General features: G+C 38.4%; 3 protein-coding genes across 3 annotated transcripts in view; 1 reads left to right on the forward strand and 2 right to left on the reverse strand.

The window, feature by feature from the left end:
• Positions 1–180: 180 nt before the first annotated feature.
• Positions 181–4,045, reverse strand: LOC125237991 (26S proteasome non-ATPase regulatory subunit 9-like). The gene is made up of 4 exons (XM_048145255.1): positions 3,751–4,045; positions 2,424–2,662; positions 2,134–2,247; positions 181–975 (listed from the first exon to the last, which is right to left on the reverse strand). The coding sequence occupies exons 1-4, from the start codon at positions 3,959–3,961 to the stop codon at positions 874–876; spliced, it is 666 nt and encodes a 221-aa protein (XP_048001212.1). The 5' UTR covers positions 3,962–4,045; the 3' UTR covers positions 181–873.
• A 2,541-nt stretch (positions 4,046–6,586) lies between these two features.
• LOC125238071 (microtubule-actin cross-linking factor 1-like) overlaps positions 6,587–24,214 on the reverse strand; it is a 340,128-nt gene continuing 322,500 nt past the window's right edge. Inside the window, exons 88-97 of the mRNA XM_048145360.1 lie at positions 21,055–21,177; positions 19,934–20,051; positions 11,312–11,523; positions 10,715–10,869; positions 10,521–10,627; positions 10,266–10,428; positions 9,934–10,002; positions 8,972–9,331; positions 8,192–8,284; positions 6,587–7,947 (exon numbers count right to left, since the gene is read on the reverse strand). Of these exons, the coding sequence (XP_048001317.1) occupies positions 7,767–7,947; positions 8,192–8,284; positions 8,972–9,331; positions 9,934–10,002; positions 10,266–10,428; positions 10,521–10,627; positions 10,715–10,869; positions 11,312–11,523; positions 19,934–20,051; positions 21,055–21,177 (1,581 nt within the window). The 3' untranslated portion in view covers positions 6,587–7,766. The remainder of the gene's footprint in view (positions 7,948–8,191; positions 8,285–8,971; positions 9,332–9,933; positions 10,003–10,265; positions 10,429–10,520; positions 10,628–10,714; positions 10,870–11,311; positions 11,524–19,933; positions 20,052–21,054; positions 21,178–24,214) is intronic.
• LOC125237976 (protein wntless-like) lies at positions 13,834–16,700 on the forward strand. Its single transcript, XM_048145233.1, has one exon. The coding sequence runs from the start codon at positions 14,050–14,052 to the stop codon at positions 15,685–15,687; it is 1,638 nt and encodes a 545-aa protein (XP_048001190.1). The 5' UTR covers positions 13,834–14,049; the 3' UTR covers positions 15,688–16,700.

Consider the following 24,214-nt stretch of genomic DNA (forward strand, 5'->3'; position numbering starts at 1 on the left):
TTTTGCATACTGACTTTTGAGGTCATATTGACCAACTTTTATTATGGGACCAATGCTGAAATCGCGAAAAAAAAACTGTTCCATAGAAATGGGCGGCATCATTCCAGTCGAAATGTATTAAAACAGCCAAATTGTTTTACGATTTCCGCATTAGTCCCATATTTTTTTTTTATTATTATAAATGGGCTTACTCTTGGCCACAGACTAGCCAAAGATGCCTGTTCACTCTTGATTTGAAGGTTGCCGGGACTGTTGATTATTATGATCTCAAATGTCACTACGCAGTCACCGTGTAGTGCAGTCATGCTGCAGGTAGTGTGTGATTAAATTGCGTCATGCAATAAGACAGTCGATCATCCAGTGGAGAGATTATGTTTTCCATTAAACAACAATTGTTTTGTTCACAATCCATACTAATGGGAAAGTGTGTGTGTCTGTTTGTTTGTCCGCCTTTCACGGCAAAACGGAGCGACGAATTGACGTGATTTTTTAAGTGGAGATAGTTGAAGGGATGGAGAGTGACATAGGCTACTTTTTGTCTCTTTCTAACGCGCGCGAAGCCGCGGGCAAAAGCTAGTATCTTATAAATTGTTATCTGACAAAGTATGAAACAGAAGGTGATGATTGACGTATATTTTTTACGCCTTTCCGTGGCTGCCGTTCCTGAACCCACCGATAACATGGCAGCTGATTTTCACGAAGATTCATTATTCTACAAAGTATCGTACGGAAAGCGATTATACATATACGCCTGGCCCGCAGACTTAATAAATGAATTAATAACTTATTAGAAAACACAATCCAACCAATGAGGCTGCCACCACTGGACGGACTGCTTTAAGCACGAAGCTCCACTTCCGTAGGGCTCCAGGTTTAGGAGAGCCGGTTGATCTGGCAGCCGAGCAGGCCGGGCTGCGCCCACGGCCGCGGCACCACCGAGAGGTTCAGCACCAGACGTGCGCGCCGCACTCTCACCTGAAACGCATAACAATAATTTTTTTTGGAACTTTCTTTTTACATTCTAGATTATAAAACAAATGATTACTGGATACTAGTGGAAACAGGCTATATCAGTTTTTTTTTACTGCCTGTCTGCTTAATAAATAATAGTAATAATGCTGGCGGCACCCTAGGTAAGGTTTTTTTTTTTGGTACTTTCCTGAATTGTTTTGAAGTGTTCATTACATATTCATATTACGTATAATTAACCTAAGACTGATATCTAAAATGAATAAAGAGAATAAAAACAGCAGTTCTCAAAAAGTTTGTACAAAAATTTAATAATTTGTTTTTATTACTATTTTGTTACCAGGATCATTTGATGAATAGATTTTTTTTTAAGTTTTATTTCGTCATTAAGGTTCTCCAGTATTATTCATATTTTCTTAATTATAACTAGAGATGGGCCGAATATTCGGTAAATATTCGGTATTCAGCATATTCGGCAAGTTTTTCAATGTTCGTATTCGGCCGAATAGTTCGGTTACATTGCCGAATATTTACCGAATAAACAAAGTAAATAAATAGCGCAAGTTGTTTCGTAATTCATGGGATAATAACATCCTATTTCAGGAGTCTAAGGACCAAAGGGGGTTATAAATGCGTTAAATATAAGTACCTACAATAATTATGTAAAAAAGTAAAAATAACGTAGCCTAAGAAACAAAAATCAAAATGTTCTTATGCACTAAATTACCAACCATTGAAAAGTTTTTAACTCTAAGCCAGGTATTAAATATAGTGGAACCGAATATTCGGCCGAATGTTCGGTTCGGTAACAGCTGAACCGAATGTTCGGCCGAATATTCGTATTCGGCAAAGTCCGTATTCGGCCCATCTCTAATTATAACAATTATCCTGTATAAATCTTATGAAAGGAGACTTATATTACTAAATGTTGGTAACAAAATAGGATCAATTAAAATTTGCTGACGTGACTATGTACAAAGTTTTAAAGTGTGTGTGTCTGTTTGTTTGTCTGTCTTTCGCGGCTAAACGGAGCGACGAATTGACATGATTTTTTGAGTGGAGATAGTTGAAGGGATGGAGAGTGACATAGGCTACTTTTTGTCTCTTTCTAAAGCGAGCGAAGCGGCGGGCAAAAACTAGTAATAAATAAAGCTGGATAAGTACCTGTACACGCTGGCCAACAGAGTGCGAAACAACGTCGTTAACCTGCGACATATCGTTGAAATTCTGCGCCGTGATAGACCCAAACTGGATCACTTCGTCGCCAACACATAAGCCCTGCAAATGTCAACAAAAATGATAGTGTCTAATCTAGACTGCACTATAGTCAAATAGTTAGTTGTTTTACAAGGGTAGTCGGAAAATTAAAAAGTTTGCCCACCACTGGTCTAGGCTAATAACTTGAATTGAAAACTTGCATACCGTTTTTTCTTACATAATTAACAAGTACTTACGGCATCATCAGCTGGAGACCCGTTATGCACAAAAGAAATCCTCGCAAACACCTGCCGTTCATCATCCACCTCCATAGGGCTGTCTGGTCCATTATGATGAGTCCCATTTCCGTTCATGCGTAGTGCCGAGAGAGCCTGGGCAGCAGAACCCTCTCCAGTGGACCCCATAAGGTCTGCGTGGACCTCGGCCAAACCTTGCTCTATTCTTCTCATTAGGGCTTTGTGGTCGTTCTGAAGACCTGGAAGGCCGGCATGGTCGCGTGATAAATGATATAACATCAGGCCGTCCTTTTCGCACAATTTGTAAGTAGAGGGATGCACCGATGCGATAAAGTTTATCGAACTAATGTGCTGCTAGGATAGGTAAATAAATAAATAAAAAAAATTAGTGAAAGTTGTTAACAAAAATTAACTACATGTCAGTTTTGTGATGACAATTAAGCATGAAATTTCAATAAAAATATTGCTTTTGTATTAATTACATAAACTTTAAGCAATAATCTACATTTAGAACATGAAAAAAGTTGGTTTTTAGACAAATTTAATTCTTAATTGCATCACAAAACCAACATCGACTTAATTTTTGTTAACAACTGCCATTAGTGACAGTTGTTAACACAGTTGTTTTGGGTCCCAATTTCTAAAAATGCCCGTATAGACACATGACTATAGGCTTGTTAAATCTGATTGCTGTCTTTAAATTTTTCCAATTAAAATGCACATTCTAGAACTGTTCTATTTTCTGATGATTAGCTACATCCACAGGCCACATGAAACTAGATCAGGTCCACTAGCCTGATGTTTTAGTATAACCTCGACGTGCCCAATGTGATTTATAAAGGACATATTCCATTCTTTGGAAATTATGAATTAAAAGCCTGGATGGGCAAAAATATCTATTTTTTTTCTTATGCTACACCTAAATTGTGGTACAAAGGAAAATCTACCCTATATATTCAATAATTTGGTTTAAATTTCAATGTCTCAAGCTGTATATGGTGGGCAGGCCGTGGTTAAAACGCACTGCCTCGGCCAAGGCATGCCTACATACCTACATAGCACGTTTGCCGCGCGAGGAAATCGCCTCGCGATGTGCCTCGCACTGTGTGGACCCGGCTGTTAATATGCTATTTTTGTTCAAGGTTATCCATAATTCTTTCAAACTAGCTTCTACTTTAACTTCTTATGCTTTGTAGTAAGGCCAACACCACCGTTACAAAGAATCTACGATTACGAAATTGTTATCTATTTCTCAGTTATTTACGACTTTTATGACACTGGCTGATAGATAATAGTAGGAAATTCAATAAAATATCATAATACTTACAGATGATCTGATGCCGAGCATGTCGTACTTTATACACATCTATATCATTCCGTGGGAATCCATCAGCGTCAACCAGCGAGTCGTGCATTCCCACATTATTGGTTTCCAACACCGCCGTATGGTCGCGAATTTCTCTCTCTAGCCTATCCTTCTCCTCCATCAGTCTCAGTACTCGATCCCTCGCTGGCCCATCCATGTTAAATCCGACCATATTCACTTAAAAATATTGAAAATAATCAGGGTTATGTTTTGATTATTCACGATTTTGACTTGCGTTTTTTGTTATGACTTCTGACAGTTCGAATCTGACACATACCTGACGTATCAGTGTATTTAAGGTAAATAAAAAACCGCTTGTTTAATTAGAGTTTTTCATATAACCTTATAAAACTAGTATTCTTGTAAGTTTCTCGAAAGTTAGAATTTTATGGGATAACACTATATTCAAAATCATAGATTTATTAAATGAATACTACTCCATAATTTGTATTGAGCGCGACGAGGAGTTGGGGCTTTGGCTTTGTTCCCAGAAAAAAACACTTAGGTAAAATATTGCCAGCGTAACACAAAACTGCTCACTTTAATAATAACGGTATAACGGTTATCACGTTCGTTGCGGCAATTAGTTATTCGTAACAACGCAAATAATTCATGTTTCGGGCCGAATCGGCTCGCGACTGCAATTTTTGAAGACTGTTGCATTAAATAGACACTAAAATACGTAAGGGAAAATAGGATGGATTGTTGTTCTAAACCTTCTAAAATAAAAACTATCAGAATCCAACCCATCTTCCCCTAATCGATAAACGATCGCTTTTATATAAGTATAAGGCCTGACTCGTAACGGATTTGTCAAATTCAAAACTGTTTTAACGGTACCAGAGCCGGCCGAATCAAAGTATGTTTTTCTATAATGTGTTTAAAATGTATTTAAAATTTATTATTTATTAGTAAATTCATCATTCTCCATTTCTCCTCGCTCATGTTGTAAGTTTTGTTGTATGCCCTCCATCGTACATCCGACAGTGTTTTTCGACACATTCTTAGTTTTAGTCCTATCAAGGACTATCTTTTTAAATATTTTGGTGGCTTATGGTTGGTGTCATTTAAATGAATGAATTTCTTAGACACTCCATCCTATTCCGGTTAATAGGTGAATACTATGAGACTTCGTTAAATTAAGTTTTTTACCCGATTTGAAGAGCGTTGGCTTTAGCAGGCTGCTGGCTTCATAGCTGTGGTGGATGATATCCAGCTATTGTCAGAATAAAGTTGAAAGATCATATTATTAAATAAAATCTGCGAACAGCTTCGTTCAGCAGTTTTTGTTGTAGATTTTTTATCGAAAAGTGGTTACTTTGCTTTAAGTGCTTAGTAACGGACACTGCATCGACTGAATTCCTAGTAAAGTGGATATTTGGAGACTCATCTACATTATCATTGTTTCATAGGAATCGTAAAGAAATTGCCTTTCAGATAAGGTATAATGTTGGTTGCCTGGTAGTGTTGAAAATGATTTAAATGCAAGTTTCGTCAACAGGAATCAAGTTTTTGACAGCAATTTGTCGCCGAATTATTTTCAGCGATCACTTTAATTTTATCTATCTAGTTAGTTGAGAATTGCTTTTAAACATGATTCTAACATAATAATTTTGTGAATCTGGCAATTTGAATGGTGTAATGTATTTATAAAGTAAGCTAGAAATTATACAAGAAAAAGCACTCTGAATTTGACAAATCCGTTACGAATCAGGCCTTAGATGCATTTCTTTACAATTACATTACAATTGTGGTCAACGGCTTTTATCTCCTTTCTTAAATACAGTGCTCGAAAGTTACACATTAATTACAGCCCCTCTAGCACAACTTGCACTGTCGCGCGCGAGTCCATACTTGAAGTCGTGCTGTTTATTCATTAGTTCAGCTAATGCAAATAATTTTATGTAATTAATACGATTATAATTATAAAGCCTGGTTTGAGATTTTTTTTTAATTTTGCTTCGGCCAGCTTTACTTTAGGCACTGGTCCCACCGCGAGCTAGTAAACTATGAGCTATCGGCTATAAAAACGAACAAAAGATAGTCACTCCCGTGTAAATAAAAGAGACACGGCGATGTTTATAGCTACTCGCCCAGCGGTGAGCTATTAATATCGCAGTCTCTTTTATTTGCACGGGAGTGCTTATTCTTTTGTACGTTTTTATAGCCGATAGCTCATAGCTTACTAGCTCGCAGTGGGACCAATGCCTTGAGAAACATAAGAAAAACAACTTTTCACTCAAAACTTGAGATTCCAAATCTTGTCTAGAGACTCCCTAGGCTGATGGGTCTCATGGTTTGCCCACTAAAACCCCTCTGTCGCCGTCGCCTTGCTATACTTTTTATTACTACTCATTTCCCGACTGTATAGCATGTTTAAAAAAATATTTCCGCTATTCAATGTTTATTTTTTGTTATTTTCCATTGTTATTATGTTAGGGATTCACAATAAAACTGCCATAATATTTGTTATTATTTTATATTTTGAAATCAAAAATGAGATTTTAAACACTGTAGCTCTTCAGAATCATTATTTATTTTATACAAAAAATATTGCAAGCTTTTTAGTTGCTTTGATTTTACATTTAACAAATATAACAATGATTTAAATAAAAATGACCAGATTAATAGTTTATTAACTCTAATAATAAAGACTTAATTGTAGAGTCAGATTTAAGATAAAAATTAACAAATATAAGTGTAAGTGTTGGTTAACATCTTTTTATAAAATGAAGGAAGGTTACATTTTAAAGCATTACGTTTCATACATCAAAGTTATTCTTAGCATTTAGAAGTAATGTCTTTTGCGACAACGTGTACTTTAGTTAAATCTCTTAAACATAAAAGTCCGTTTTGGAATTATTTTCATGAGCAGATATTTTATATAATACATAAAAGGCACACTACTTTGGCGATAGAAGTGCGCACTTCATGCTCTTCGTTAACCAAATAACACTTTATTACCGTTATAACAAAATTGTGTAATATCACCGTATAAATATAATAACATGTACATAATGTGTACATACATATCGAATGATATCACATCATTCATACCAATAAAAGTGAACACAAAAAAATATACGAGAAATAATGAAAACATGATTGTGCATACAAAATTAATCACTCAACGACTATTTATCACCTTAACAAATGACTGGCCAAAATTTGATATTGACCTATCAACACACGAAGTCTGGCGTAACGACGCGCGTGAATGCGATCAACACAAACGCTGGCCCACCATTACCTACTCAATAGTTCGTTTACAAAATGGTCCCTAAAAGAAAACAATATTACAAAAAGGTTACAAAATCACACTTTTCCGTCCAGCCAGTCTCAATAGAGAGACCGTAATACGTATTTTACATACAAAACATACACTAACATATGGCAACGTTGACAATAAATAAGAGAAAGGGGGAATATTCACATTGATACAGAAATCATATCTTGCTTAGACACAGCAAGAGTTTACTGGAGAATACTGACAGCACAAAATAAATAAAAGAACTAATTCAATGTGCACAAAACTGCACAGATTGTAGAAAAAAATAAGTATACAAGGCAACAAGTGCAGACTTTACGTTTTACTACTACCATCTATTAACTTTTACTTAACTAAAAAGCCACATTCGCAAATTCGTTCTTATATAACATTAAGCTTTGCTTAATTCGCGAATCGGTTAATTCTCGGTTAGTATTAATTATAACATTCTCTATGCTCATGACAGTCGCAACGACTCAAAAAGATTTCTTAAAGATGGAATAGATTTTCATATATTTTGCCTAGACATCAAATACAATAAAGCGAAAAAAAAATCGTGAATACGTAATATCACAAGTCAAAGCGACTCTCATCACACAGGTAACTATTATCCGCAAAGTTCACTATAGGAAAAAATGTCTTCGGAAGACATTTTTTCATTAGCGATGTAATTACAGCGGTATTATTCTTTATATCGTCCTTAAATCGTCTACAGCCTAAAAGGCTCGCGCTTTTCGATCGTTCTCGAAGAAGCAGGCGTGCCGCGGCGCGAGCCCGGGGTGGCGGGCGCTCCGCTGTCGGACGCGTCTGACGGTTTTCGCAGCAGCCGCGACACCGCTGTCTGCTGCCCCGGCCGCACTGGCGTCGTGCTGCCGGATGGTGTTCTTTGCCTGCCACATAACAATAAAATTACTATTCGTCCCAATCTGATCGGACAACATGCACCTCGGCTACAAACAAAACCAATCTAAACAAAAATAACCAAAACCACAACATTCACTACTGTCTAAGCTAACTTTTTGTGACAGATTCTGACCTAAGTACATAACAAAATGAAATAAGAAACTCAAACAACACTTTACAAGAAAGGCAGAATGAAAAGAAACACAAGCAACAATCAAAACGTGACATTACCTATTGGAATTACTGTTAGTATGGTGATCCTTAAGCACTGGTATACGGCTGCGGCCGGGAGTGTGGCCATCGGTCGAGGCAAACGACCCGCTCCTAAGAGTTAGCGCGCGAAAGAACAAGTTGATTAGTCACAGATAGAAGAAAAAGTATAAATGAGAGTCAATGCAGGTACTATAAGTCATTAGTAGTTTAACTTGTAGTTATTAGATCACATACATGATTCATTTTTAAGAATTAGTTATAGAAAAGAAGAACTGAGTTACAAAAGTATTAAAGTGTCATTGGGATCAGAAGTTTAAGGGAAGTAAAGTTTATGAAGTACGTGCATTAACGTCTGCATAATAGTAATAAATATATGATTTTAATGATTTATGAACAGTATAAACAAATATTGTGTTCAATAGATGTAACAGCGTGAATATGAATACAAAAAGTGGAAGCCAAACATCAGGTAAGCAGACATAGTGTACATTTTATGGCAATTATGCAGTTAGTTCGGAAGCATGAATATGAGCTAATCATTTAAAACGTGTATGATCTGCCTAATACAAGTGAACAGGAGGAAGTGATATGGGTTCTAAGGTTCATATGACCCAGGTTATGAATAAAATGAATGCTGATAAGGCTTTTTATTGCGGCGACCGGACATCAAGCATGTTTCATTCCATGGTGAATGATTAATGAATATGATAACATGATAATAACTGAAAATTCAAAATTCAACGGGCCACAGTCAAATTTTCGAGCGAATAACGAAACTAGCATTCTACAAGCTTGTACCCTTTGATGTCTCGCTGGGTCGGCTTTGAGGCGTCGCCACTCGACTCGCTTATGTTACTCTCATATTCATTGTCGCTTGTCATTCCCGATATGCTGAATAACGAGGAGTCATCTTCTGGACTTCTCTGCTCGGATTTTCTCGAAGGGTCTTGAGAGGTAGGACTGGGTTCCTGGGACATTTCTCGGGATTGGGATTTTCGAGAAATTTTCAATCGTCTCTCGACTGAAGGGGACCTTTGGGATCGGGTGCCCACGTACACTGGGATTTTTGTAGAGCCCTGGGTATGGAATGCGGGATGAGTGTGAGACGCAGATTTGGGAAGTTCGGAAACCATTGAGGACGGTTGGGAATGAGTCGAGCTGTTATTTCGTATCCATTTTCAAATTTGATGCATGCGGAAAGGAAAATACAAATTTAATTATTTCCTTCATAATAACTACCTACAAATTTGTTAGTTCTATCCAAAACGTGAAAAGTAAGCTGTGTTAATATTGTACTAAATACGGTCATGCCGCCAATTTCAAAGGTTTGTTTTCCTAACGAAAAGCCTCGTTGAACATACCACATAACGCGTACAAAAATCCGTCACCCACCACCAGAAAATGTAGAAAGCTCTCGAAAGCATAATTCATGACGAATCAAAATACAATGTGTGCTATCCAGATTTAAAATACTGCCTTTTGCTGCTGCACTACTATCCCTAATCCCCTTCAAGCGACGTGCTTCCACAATTGTGAACACCCAAACAAACTGTATGGACATGACCTGTTTCAAAATATGTTCTTAAATCCTTACGTATGCCTGTAAGGACACAGTAAACTAGTAGTATCCTTTATTAAAATTATGAAAATACCAATAAGCGATTGTTATTTTTACACTATACATTTTTTTTGTGATTTTTGAAACAGATCACCTCCTACTGGCCGTGATATGTGAACAAACTCTCAGTCATTTCCTGTACCTCACGAGCGCCGGCACCGGCGACAGTGTTGGTATACTGGACGTGCGGTACATCGCTCCGCTAGGGTACCTGTTCGTGCGCACAGCACTGTTTAATAACACTAAACAATATCGCTACTAAAACATTTTAAAAATAGCTTCCTGTAAAACTATGGAAGTAATTTACGATTATTTTATTGTATGGATGTAGATATTCACGGTTATAATACAATCCTTTTAACTAGCAAGAAGTACATGTTTATTCATGAATTTAACACATCTCATAAATTTGAGTTGGATTATCTGCATCCATGCAAAAATAGGTTTAAGTTATGTGTAGGAAATGGTTCGTACCTTCCACTGGCTGGTGTGAGGAGACCGGTGGGAGTGCGAGGGCGCGAGCCGCCATTAGGCGTGGCCACACCGAGCTTGGCGGCGTTGGCCGCCGCGCGTGCTGTTGATGCACGAGTGTTGGTCACTTTGCGCATCGGTATGCGGGAAGGCGTTAATACGTCATCTGCAAAAATACCAGAACATTAACATAAATATACGGAATGAAATATAAAAAAGGTTATATATTTACACAGTTTTATTGTAAGTGTTACGAACCTGTACTATCTAATGAGAGGTTGGATCCATGTCTCGAAGGAGGCTTGGAGCCTGTCCTTGATCCCGGTCTGGAACCAGGCCGTGAACCTCCAGGCGTCAATGTCGATCTAAAAACAATCACATATTTAGTATCGTCATAAATATATCAATTAAAGTACTGAATGCATTATATATTATACCATTATAGAAATTACCTTGGCACACTAGGCTTCTTATATCTTGCCCCGAGTCCGCTGGCAGCTTCGTTATCGCTCAGGGAGTCTGGCGTTCCAGCGCTCAGTGATGAACGTGAAGCACGCCCTTGAACGCCGCCTGACATAGGCACCGAGCGCGCCGTTCGTTCGCGTACCTAAACATTACATCGATTTGAAAATACTGTTCTTTACTACGCGGTTTTAAGATGATGTGCAAAGTATATTTTATACGTATGCGGTCATCTCTCATCCGCAACATTGTACATGCCATTAGTGAACACGATCAAATTTAAGAGTACAAGTTCATTTGGATCATGTTAATGTTAATATAAACTGGCATCGTAGGTAAGGTAGGTACATGTATATATTATTTTACATTATGTTTGAGGTTGATATCAATTAAGTAATATCACTGTTTAATATTGTCATGCTAAGCTATAATGACTATCACATAGGAGGTCGCCAATCTCATTACCAGTAAACATTGACAATGGACTTACACAAAAGACAAATAAACAAAAATACAGCTGCAAACTGAATGATGTCAAGGGTGCAAAATCAACCGCGGCACTATAACGAGGCCTATATATTTATTACCCAGTGGTATCCTGGAGAGGGTTGGTAGCCGTGGTGATGCGTGTAGTGATGCGCGCCCGGAGTCGTCGAGCCCTGAGATCTTGAGTGGCCGTATATGAAGGCCTGCTTTGTGCCGTGCGTGGAACCGACGTGCAGTGGGTACGAACACGGAAGCTCTTCTCGCTGCCTTAATGCCTCAAATATGGGCTTCAGCTGCTCCAAAAACTCCTCGGCTAAACGCACCAATGCAAAACCGAGCAAAACATTACGAAGAGAAAGAGATCCGTTACAAAACAAATCAATTTTTGCCTTCATAGTGCCAATCACTTCGACGAAAACCGTACGCTTACGACGTTTTTAGAAAACTTTGTTACGATTAGTCCACACGCTTAATAGACGACGCGCGATTTCACGAAATGCGGGTGTGATGGGAACGAGCAGGAAGGGGGACGAAATACGTTACCATAACATCCAAATGCGCTGACGTGCCACCTCTCCAATGCAGTGGATCCAATGATATGCTAACAAACAACACCAAAAACTACACGAGCCTGTGCTTCAATGCATAGCTTGATCACACTAATGCAATACGACCAAACACTACGAGCTCAACACATGCGGTATTCACGGGCCCCTTGCATATGGATGTGTCCATCCATGTGCAAGGGGCAGCAAAAGAAGCGAAACATTGTATATCCCAAACCGATTGCTCCCTCCAGTAACTACTGTGCGTTTTATGTAGTATGTGTGCAAATTATAACTAAAATGAATTCCTGTTGAAAATAAGAAATTATTTGTAATAATAGCTGTTTCTAGCTGCTTACCTTGGTGATGGGTCCGGTGGACGGAGGGGTGTTTGTGTTTGAGCGAGGCGTACGCGGTCGGAACGCGGCCATGCTCTGCGAGACTCCATCGGCCAGAATGAACTGTTCCCTCAGTTCGATGTTTGTACGTCCCTTGGCTGCATGCGGCGTCCGGTGCGCGGGATATCAAAGGTAGGGAAAGGACAAGGTTCAAAGAAAACCGTTCGGTTAAAGGGTAGGTGAAAAATAACACCAAAACGTGTTAAGAAAACAGGACAGCGTGCAATGGAAGTGAGGAAAAAAACAACAAAAATCAGAACACGTCAAAACAAAACAAAATTAATCGTAAAAAATCAGGATGATATTTTAAATAGTGTGCAATTAGGGATAGGAATTCAAAAATACCATTAGTCATCACTTTCACCAAGTTATGCATCGAATATAAATCAAGCGCAAGATTTCAGCTTTTGACGTTATTTTTCTAAATACAAAGAGGATCACTTAAATACAGCAATGTTCACTAAATAGAATAATGAAATAATGTAACTGCATTTGGCAAGGTGTAGAAAAACTAGTGTATTATTTACATTTCAGTGAATAATGTAACGTTTTATCTTGCACTTGGCTTATACACACATTGACTACGAATAAAACCTTAGGCAAATTAAAATCATAACATGCTGTTAGTGAATCTAAGCAATGTATTTTATTTATACAACACAATTTATACATCAATACCAAAGCCATGATAAAATTTGGATGTTTATAAGTACATGATTACAAAAGCATACTACACGATTAATTCAAATAATTGTAGTGAAACTACTAAAAGCGTTATTGAGACATTGACAATTTACACATTATTGCTAAATTTAACGCGACACTAAAATTTAAATAAATAAAGCATTTAGAACGGCCAACGACCTGCAATGGAGTTTTCATTTATTTCAGTGTAAATAAAGCAGAGTGAAAAGTTTTTGATGAATGAACTCCGAAAGCAGGCCGCGATTCTTACCGAGCGGGCAACAAGCTTCATGCTGCTCCGGCTTGCTCGGGTCAGGCAGCGGTAGCACTAACGATACTACTTATGTAATGGGTTCCAGAGGGATTTTAACGCAATATAAACAATACAAACAAAATGTATAATTTTTAGGGACGATGGGAATCGGAAGGGTGAAAGCGAGAACGCATTAGTAAATTAGTAGCAAGTCAACAACAATATTTTTTTGCGAATGTATTTTCATTTTAGCAATTGTGGTACTAGCTTACGCTGCTATGTGTAAATAACGTGTGCTAACGATGGATATGAAAGTGGTTTGCAATCGCGAAACTATTTCATTTAAACAATAGAAATAGTACATTACATCAGAGGCCGGGAAAATGAGGATTTCCGGCCAAGTGGGTATATACGGCCGAGCGAGCGTGCGAGCGAGGCCGGATAGGGATACGAGGCCGGGAATCCGTTTTCACGCCGAGGCATGTATAGTGCTTTTCTCAAACATACTATGAAATTTAAAAAAAATGCTCTAAAAGACAATATTTTATAAAAAAAAGTTACTTTGCAGGCCTAGGCCTGAAAAATAATATGAAATCCCTTTACAGTCCTCTCGAGTTGTTGCGCCCAAAAAGCGATACTTCCCAGCCCATTTTAAGGAACGTAAAGACAATATTTCATTGCATGTTTGAGAAAAAGTTATGTTACTTTTTACAAACGATGTTTTAAACTATTTTGTATTTAAGGCATTATTAACGTTTAGTCGATAACGTTATAACGGTCGTTATTTTTTTTAGGCTGGTATCCCCGTTCACTGCGCATGTCAAACTCAAAGCTTCGGTCGGACAGTAGTCGGTGCCGCTTGCCTTTTCATCACAAAGACAATGGAACGCGCGGCCGGTCGATTTTACTGTGACTCAGTGTTTTAATTTAATGTGTTTCTCGATTTGACCGCCCACAAGATGACGGGTACTATAATTGAGAACTTGAGTGGTCGAAAACTCGCCATTCTAGTTACATTTCTATTGTTGTGCCAGTTAACATGTTTCCTAATTGGTGGATTGGTCGCACCCCTTCCCGCAAACGCCCAAACCATTCTCGGAACCGTATGTAAGGATACTTTGACGGTTAAAAATGACACGACGAAATGGTTTTACAACAGAGGAAAAGGCGCCTGTACCAAGATAGAGATAACCGGGACGCATCTAGACTACACGGAGAACGACATTGTGTTCGCATTTCAAATGCCGATGCCGCGCGAGAATAGAATTCTAGACTTCTCTAGATGGCAACAGAACTTGATTGGAGTGCTGCAGGTGGATATACGGTATCATTCGGCGATGGAGGTGCAGCCGCGGAGTTTGATGACGATCGACGCGCGACTGGCGTACAGAAACAAAGGGGATCCCGAGGACGAGTGGAAATTGTACACACAATCTGTCGAAAAGCGCCACTTGGACTGTGATATTGCAGTGAAATCTGAGGAATATTTGTACAACTGTTCTGCTTTGCCTTTATTCGAATTGGGTTCTTTGTTCCATGACTTCTATCTACTTAACATCAGGCTGCCGGTGGACACTCCGGAAATGAATGCGCACATCGGCCATGTACAAGACATGTGGTTGACCGTTATAAATCAAAATGGGGGCTTCACAAAAGTCTGGGTGTCTCTGAAAACAGTGTTTTTCCCCTGCATCATTGCTATTATTGCCTGGTTCTGGAGGAGAGTTCATATATTACAACGGAAGCCAGTACTCTTAGAGAAAATGCTGCTGAGTTTGGGTATATCCCTCTGCCTACTCAACATGCCTCTTGAATATTTTACATTACATTTCGACTTGCCATTTATGCTGTTGCTAGGAGACATTAGACAAGGCGTCTTTTATGCAATGCTGTTTTCATTTTGGCTTGTATTTGCTGGTGAACACATGTTAATTCAAGATGCATCGACCCAAAGCTCGCTCAAGCAGTACTGGCGTCATTTAAGTGCTGTTGCAATGGGTTGCATATCTCTATTCATCTTTGACATGTGCGAGCGAGGAGTACAACTGAGAAATCCATTTTACTCCATCTGGGTTACAGATTTGGGAACAAATCTTGCTTTGACCTTCATAATACTCGCTGGGATATCTACTGGAGTGTATTTCCTCTTCTTGTGCTATATGATTTGGCAGGTTTTTGTAAACATTTCCCACAAGCGACAATCTTTACCCACAATGAGCTCGGTTAGACGTTTGCACTACGAGGGAATCATCTACCGGTTCAAGTTTCTGATGTTGGCCACCCTGCTCTGTGCTGCTCTCACTGTCATTGGATTTATACTCGGACAGGTGGCAGAGGGGCAGTGGAAGTGGGATGAGAACATCGAGTTAGAATATACTTCTGCATTCTTTACTGGCGTGTACGGAATGTGGAACATATACATCTTTTCCCTGCTTGTTCTGTATGCGCCGAGCCACAAGCGTTGGCCGGCTGCTGAAAATACTTCTGACACACAAAACTTGAGTGAGGAGATAGAGTTCAGCCGTTTGCCAAGTGAGGGTGTGACCAGCGAGATATCCTCTCTCACCTCTTTCATTAGAAAGCCTAATGTTGACTAAAGTATTGACATGCATTATTTTGGAAAACAGCAGTATTATCTGAACAAATTTTGTACTCAAATGTTTAGAAGGAAGTGTAGACCATATTTAGAAATGTTTATCTTGCCGTAGGAAATAGCTGGTATCTTTGTATTCCATAGTTTGTGGTTCAATATTAACACGCCATATAGTGTTAAGGTTTATGACATTATTTTTTCTACAAGTTTTGTTGTGAAGTTAGTTAAGTATAATAAAATCTCGTAGCTGTTAGTTTATGCATGTATTTTGGTATCTGACCTGTGTATTAGTCATAAAGAATGTCTGTCTAAATAAGATCGTCTTGTTTAGGCTAAACTGGTTCTGTGACCTTGGTTCGCGCCGTGCTTCCAAATTTATCCAATTTCGTCTGCCTAGATACTAATATTGTTACTTAAATTTTTCTGTGATAGTTTTTTTATCATTTTTCTAATGTTAATTCTAAGTATCGTAACAGTATTATTTTATTAAAATTCCTTTTTGCTGACATGTTTTGGAAAGATTTTGCGTTAATAATGCCAATATTTTGTACCTCTTCTATTTTGTATTTTAAAAGAGATAATAAGATACGTACTATTTATTAATTTGCCTGGATAATTAGGATAGGTGTACTAAGTGTAATGAAACGTATTTTTTATGTGTAGTCGTAATCGTAACTTCGATTTTGTAAGCGGTTAGAAGTTAACAATAAAAATTAATTAATTATTGTAGTTATTTTGTTATTTCTGCAAACCGGGCGAGTATTTTCGTTTGAAAATATTAGCCCGTGCCCTATGATATTAGACGTCACAGTTAGTTCCCTTGTTAGGGGTTAAACACAAGTATTATTTTCCCGATACTTGGATTGACACTTTGAATATAACCATAAGTATTCTAATACCAGCCCTTCGCGTGTTTGATACAGAATTAATTAAATACACACGGAAGAGCCAGTATAATATAATCATAATATAACTGTTTAATGATTGTAACATGTACAGATTGTATTCTGTATAAAAATGGAGAACTGTATATGTTACAATGTTTAAAGAAAGTTAGAGTTAGGCTCGTTAGTTACGGCCTAGCCACGACAATGGTCTAAGGCGTCTTGCGGCAGCGGCAAGCGGTAAGTCACAAAAACAAAAACGCAGCGCGCGCGAGGCATGCCACGACCTTGCCGCTGTTCGAAATCGCGCGCGGGTTTTTACGGGCCTACCCGCGGGAGCGGCGCGCGGGGCGGCGCGCGACTCAAACAACTGTAGCGCGCCGCGCGGGCGGTGCCACGACATTACAGCGGCGCGACCGGCCTAGGCGGCTAGATGGGGCTAGCGATTCCGCGCGAAACAAAACATTTTGTTTTTATACTTTTTATTATGAGCGTCTTGAACCCGAAACCTTTATTTAATGAAAATTGAATTGTACTTTCGCGTATGTAGTATGTAATAATGTTTTCAAACATATTTTTGTATAGTATTTATTCGTATTTACTCTTAATTTTTTTCTGTGTTTATTTATATTAAGTATCATTTAACTAGCCATAAAATAAATTCCATGTACTTAGTCATCACACATATTCTCTTGTACAAGACGTAATTGACTAATTAAAGCATTCTATGCACTTTAGAGTCATATTCGACAGTAAAAACCATGTTTTTAAATATGAAAACGTTCTGGCCGCTCCTAGGCCCTGCCGCCGCTTCTAAAAGTACGTGGCATGGCTAGCGCCCGCGCGCGTTTCCCGCGCAGCCCAGCCGCCCCGCTCGCCGCCTTAGACCATTGTCGTGGCTAGGCCGTTAGGAGAATACATGGCCAACCATTTAAGTACCTCTATGTACCCAAATGCGGATAAAAAAATTACACAATTTTTTTTATCTTTACGGATGGAAATGATTTGCCAGATTTATATTTACTCAATTAAGTTTCTTTTAAATGAAACCCTAACTAGCCCGCAAAAATTAAGTAAATATTGGAAATATATGTCATTGTCTCAAATAAATTTTCTTGACATGATATTAGAATTTTAATAATAACTAATAAGTAAACAGAAATGGGGCCGAAGCCAACACATAGAGGCCCCTTGTAAGTAGACAATTTACTCTAAAGGTCATGTGACACCGGCGATTATCCCTGTATGCACTATGATAGTACACCAAAGGACAATCCCCGGTTAGTGGACATACTAATAAATAAGTAGAAATGCGTCAAGAAATTTTTTGAGAGATACCTGATGAAACCTTTGATTACTGTAAATCTCGAAAAATATTGATTATTCATATCTTAAATAATATCAGAAGTATAAGAACATCACTTCTGCTTATCGTTGCCTTTCACTTCAGTATTCCATTATAAATTATAATATTGTTAGTAATTAATATTTTCAAAATAGGGCGGCGATAAATAAAAGTGAGTTATGTGTATTTTTTTTATGTCTATAACGAGATGGCTCGCGGTAAACCACCTCTACCACAGTAAGACTAGTAATAACTCTTCTAAATAACAAAAGTAGGCGCGCGGTATGTCTGTAATCTAATCTGTATACGCATCGGGTCTGTATCTGTGACGACCGGTCTGGCGCAGTCGGTAGTGACCCTGCCTGTGCTCATCTGCTCATCACACAAATAAATGCCCTTACCGGGATTCGAACCCGGGACCGCGGCGCAGTCGGTAGTGACCCTGCCTGCTGCGCCGCGGTCCCGGGTTCGAGTAAGGGCATTTATTTGTGTGATGAGCAGATGAGCACAGATATTTGTTCCTGAGTCATGGATGTTTTCTATGTATATAAGTATTTATATATTAAATATATCGTTGTCTGAGTACCCACAACACAAGCCTTCTTGAGCTTACCGTGGGCCTCAGTCAATCTGTGTAAGAATGTCCTATAATATTTATTTATTTATCGGGTACGTCCGCAACATTTTCAAGTGAATGAGAATGAATCTTTCTCATCCGCTTATATGTGTTGCGTACGTACAAGGCACGCACACATACATACCGCGCGGCGTACGTTCGTTAGAAAAGTTACTACTGCAGGCCTATGATGCTTGCCATTTTATCACTTATCTACGTCAAAGACCTATATAACTTCGTAAAGACCGATAAAGTCTAAGAAAAAAAAAAACGTACCCCAAAACCATACAGAAAAAGGTACGGTGAGCTAGATGGCGATACACCTTTGGGGTACGCTCGGCTAGATGGCGCTAATATTAATATTTGACATTTTAAAACATATCAAGCTAAGAATATGGGCCAAATTGTCAAAACTGAGGTTCAAAAGTTTTAAGCTTGCATCCGTCACTGATGTCAGTGACAGGTGTCTTATGAATGAATGGATTTATTTGTCAATAGTGGCTTTACAAAAATAGCGCTGGTAGCCTAGCGGTAAGTACGTGCGACTTTTGTTCCGGAGGTCGCGGTACTTCGAACCCCGGCTCGCACCAATGAGTTTTTTGGAATTTATGTGCGAAATGTCATTTGATATTTGCCAGTCGCTTTTTGGTGAAGGAAAACATCGTGAGGAAACCGGACTAATTCCAATAAGGTCTAGTTTACCCTTCGGGTTGGAAGGTCAGATGGTAGTCGCTTTGGTAAAAACTAGTGCCTACGCCAAATCTTGGGATTAGTTGTCAAAGCGGACCACAGGCTCCCATGAGCCTTGGCAAATAACGCAAGGAGGATGATGAGTGGCATTACAAAATGGTCTTTAAAACTATTTACAACTAGCTTTTGCCCGCGGCTTCGCTCGCGTTAGAAAGAGACAGAAAGTAGCCTATGTCACTCTCCATCCCTTCAACTATCTTCACTTAAAAATCACGTCAATTCGTCGCTCCGTTTTGCCGTGAAAGACCGACAAGCAACCAGACACACACACTTTCCCATTAGGCTAGTTTCCTATTAGTCAAATCAGCTTCTTTTTAAGAACTGTCAAAACGATTTGCTAATATGGAATTACTATGAAATACTGAGGAGTGACGTCACGGTCAATTCATTTACTTTATATCTTTCTCTTTGACTTATTAAATAGAAATTAAGTATGTTCAAACATAACTTCTGTCCATATTTTTCTTCTAATTAGGTGATGCTTTATTTCGTGCACTGCATACAATATTTTATTGTAACTATAGGAAACTAGCCTTTTATATAATATTAGTATGGATATCTAACTTCTACACGCTGATAAGTGATAAAAAATTGCAAGCATCATATCCCTGCTGGTCTTATCCTGTGGCTCTCCCCCTGCGGGGTGGGTACGTACCTCTGCAGGGGTCGTTCTTGACGAGGAACTCGTCGAGCGCCACCCAGCCGCCCCCCACGCGGACCATCACGGTCGAGCGCAGGATGCGGACCAGGCGCAGCTTTTGGGAGTCGCCGAACTGTAACAAATTCATCAAGTTAGTGCCTGTTCACTGCAAAGATCGCTCCCAACTAGTACGATCTCCGAAGTGTACTAGTTCGTTCTTTTAGGACATTTAGTACAGTAGTACACCGAGAGAGCGAAAGACAAATTGTGCATATGGCGTACAGTAACGCTCGCTCGTACTAGCCGAGAGCTGTGATTGGCCGTTTTCGTGCGCTCTCGGTCCGAATCAGTCGGTTCCAATTCGGTTGCTGTCGGATCACACGGATCGCTTTGCTGTCATTGTCACTCCTCGGCTCGGCTCTTCGCTCCCATTCAGTTGCGCGGGTGTGAGTGCAATTACTAAATGTACTAGAAAGCAGAATCATTTGGGAGTCGTTCGGTCTAGTACAGTGCAGGAAATCGTGTCTTTTGTACTATTGGTACATGTACTACACAAGCCTACAAGTTAGTGTTGGTACACCAAGCAATGTTGTTGGTAGGTACCTATATTAGTCCTGTATTTTCGTCCACAATGGTCGGACTATTTCCACAATTAATTATATTCATAATTTTGTAGTGTTAAGCAAGGTAGAAAGGATAAGACTAAAGCTTACGGCAAAACACTTTAGTATTGGGGTTTGGTTGGTAGGTACATTTTTAAAGATTGCGCCAAAGCATGCTTTGTCAATCCCTAGAATTATGTCAAGTTCTTGTTTTTTCCGGAACGTATTGTCACGGATTTTTAGCACCTCAAACCACATATCGTAAAACAAAACTTGAGACAGGGCAAGCTATGATGACGCCTTTGACAGTTGCTAAACCCATGGATTAAAAAGACATTCGGTCTTGAGCGGTATTGCAGCTTTCACCTAGGCCGAGCTCACGGAGGTCTACCTCCTCTCTATCCGACTAACCCTACAGTATCACCCGCCGCTTCAAAACAGGCGGTAGAACTAACAAGGGTAAAGTCACTTACCTGGTCAGCGATGTGAAGTCACTTACCCGGTATTGACTATAGTCAAGCATGGTACACTTACCCGGTATTTCCCCTCGCCGACCTGGAACACGCGGAACTTTTGTCGACACGTGCAGAGCATCACCAGCCGCTTCACCTCGTCGTGGATCTTGTCGGCGTCTGTCGGCGGCCCGCGGCGCTCCACCTGCCAACAATGCGTAACTTAGATACGATGTTCACGGGATTCAATAGTACCTACTTATCAAATATGACGTTTAATAAATTTACAAAATCTTAAGCAGGTTACTCATGTTTTACCCGCTTAAAATAGGTATTGTAAATATGTTTGAGTCTCACGCTGGTTTTATAGTTAAGACGTTAACTAAGTTAATTTGACTTATACACGAGATAGAGGTGGTAGCTAATACTTTGCTAAATTTTAATATCTACGTGAAACAGTCTTTGAGAAAAAATCATTTGTGATGTTTTCAACGCTTTATTGACAACTGACCCTTTAGCACAACTTGCCTTGTCGCGCGCGAGTCCATACATCAAGCGCGACTTCAAGTATGGACTCGCGCGCGACAAGGCAAGTTGTGCTAGAGGGGCTGATATGAGTACCCATTTGAATGAAAATGGTCACTTTAATCGATTTTCAAGCCCGAAGTAAAAAGTGCTTCATAAAAATGTTATGTGTGAAATACTAAAATATATGCTAATCACTACTTTCTAAGGAGCATTATTTTACGAAGAACTTTTAAATTTCCCGAGTTCGTATGTCTAAAAATACACGCGCGGGTTAGTGTAGGTACTTGTAAGGCTACTTACGTAGTATTTAAATAATCATAAACAGCACAAAGTATCAGATGTCATAGAACTAGCATTAGCTGTGACCGCACTGTGGCATCGAACTGAGATCGATGCGCGCACTCTGAGAGATTAGATAGCACGGGATCGGTTGATAACTTCAATCTAGATTTTAGATGTGAAACTAAAAAATCCTACGTCATTATGTGAGTGCGACACTTTAAATATTTCAAATGTTTTTTTTTGTTTTTTTTTTCTGTCACATGTGTCATTTATGGGCTAATGTACCCTCCATTTGACTATTTTTATATCATGGCCTAATAAATACCCGCTTGAAATATCCACGCACGCGTTTGGTAAAGTAAGGACGCGTTTAAGACATTTTCAGTACTTATGGTTTCTTTCTTATGAATAGTCATCGAAGTTTTTATAGCATGGAAGTCTAATGCATAACTTACACGGGCCAGTTGCACCAAACCACCTGTAAATGTAGGCTCTGTTCGTAAAATTTTACCGATTACGTGGGGGACTTAACGATTTGTTAATGAATTGCGTTGCACCAACCCAAAAATTACTGCACGTAACCGCTAACTGTGATGCCAGGTCGTGAATGAAATCCTACCAACATTTTTATGGTAGAATTGATTTTTCATATAGCAACCCAATCATATAAATGTCAAAATCTTTATTTAAAAAAAAACTTAGGCGCAAACTAAACTTTCTTTGCAGCTCTTATCGAAATATTTAACAATTTACACCACTTATGTACACTTGTGTTCGTGGTTATCTTTAATGTATATTCATGACGCATGAAAAGGACGCATCTCTACGACTTTCAAGTGGCTATTTCCAACCTCAAAGCCTTTGTAACAAGGAATGAAGGAACCAATTACCAGGCAAGTTTTCTCATGAGTATTATAATCATTATAGGTAGCTTATTACAGACCTCTTACCCAAATGCATAGCCTTTATTCCGTGAACTAGCTATGAAACAAATTAGCATACTTTTGGTGCAGTACTAGGTAAGTTCAATGTCATACACAGCACACAGCCTATGGCAAAATTTCCAGTAAGATTAATGACAAAACTGTTTGTAGTAGCAGACATTTAAGTTTATTTATGTACTTTTACTTAAATTTTGTTGTGTTTGATAAGGATTATTAAGTACTAAATATAATAATAAGTTACATGTTGCTTTCTTTTCAGAGTTGATTTACACCATTTGATGTGGACTACAAGATGACAGTTCTACAAGTGAATCTGTTCTAGAAATCAACAAATTATACTATGAAATTAACTGGAAGTCTGGAAGAAACTTGTAGAAAATAAAGTTTTACAAATTATTATCATCAGAATTTCAATTTTGTCAATAAAATATATTTTTGTTACTTTGTGTGCCAAATGACTATACAGTCTCCACTAATAGACCCCAACCCATTAAAAATTGTGGTTATAAAATTGGAAATTGAATGCTTATTCTAAAGACCACATTTTCACTGCAATATGTTTGAGGCTGGCATCTATTGGGATCAATCCATTTATTCACATGTTAGAGAACACCGATAGTTTAAATGTGGCCGGCAGACACATTTTTTCCAGAGTATGTAAGTTTTCTATGTAATCAAGTGTTTACATAATTATATTACTGTCTGAGTAACCCACAACACAAGCATTATTAAGCTATCATGGAACTCAGTCAATCTGTGTAAAAATAAAGTCCTACCTATAATATTTCTTTTTTTCTAACTTATATCTAGTGTCACAGTTTATGATAATTAGTACTTTATTGATGAACAATACAGGATTTTATCTACCTTCCTGTATAGTCATTGTTTCCCACTATACTCTTATTATAACTATCTGCTTATTCAAGTTATAATATCCTTTTTTGAGGTGTAGATAAATTACCCATGGAATTATTTACTGTTGTTTTAATTTCACAGAGGTATATTTCTTCTTTCCAGAATAGTAAGTAAAGTTTCCAAATTAGCATGACACAACTAGAAATTATTTTTCCTATATAATTATACTGCTACTGAAAAGTCTGATAACGCTCTGACATGCCACAATATTCACAAGCCCACCCTCAACAGTATGCTGAAAAATAAGTACAGAACTATAAGTGCCTATGAAATCTTAGACTGATTTATTTTAGAAATGTTCAGCTGCATCATTTATATCAAAGCAACACAAATTATGAAATACAATTTGAGGACTTTTAGTAGTAGGTAATAATACTTTAAAATGGTTAGAACATTTTGGTGTCAAGAATTTATCCCTGACCGACATGAAAAATTTAGGTTTAAGTAGTGAATTTCAAGCAGATACTATGTTTGCATTACTATTTAGGATATAAAATCTGTATTGCTTTCATGTTGGTTAGCTTTATGTATTTAATTAGCTGAAATACATGCTTGATTGTCAACTTTGCCTTT

The sequence above is a fragment of the Leguminivora glycinivorella genome, chromosome 22 (genome assembly GCF_023078275.1).
Source record: "Leguminivora glycinivorella isolate SPB_JAAS2020 chromosome 22, LegGlyc_1.1, whole genome shotgun sequence".
Taxonomy (NCBI): domain Eukaryota; kingdom Metazoa; phylum Arthropoda; class Insecta; order Lepidoptera; family Tortricidae; genus Leguminivora; species Leguminivora glycinivorella.

Coding starts and splice junctions, on each gene's coding strand:
- LOC125237991 (XM_048145255.1), bottom strand. CDS start 3,961: ATGGTCGGATTTAACATGGATGGGCCAGCGAGGGATCGAGTACTGAGA. Junction 2,663..3,750: donor TGCTCGGCATCAGATCATCT/GTAAGTATTATG, acceptor CCGGCCTTCCAG/GTCTTCAGAACGACCACAAA. Junction 976..2,133: donor CTGTTGGCCAGCGTGTACAG/GTACTTATCCAG, acceptor TATGCGTTTCAG/GTGAGAGTGCGGCGCGCACG.
- LOC125237976 (XM_048145233.1), top strand. CDS start 14,050: ATGACGGGTACTATAATTGAGAACTTGAGTGGTCGAAAACTCGCCATT.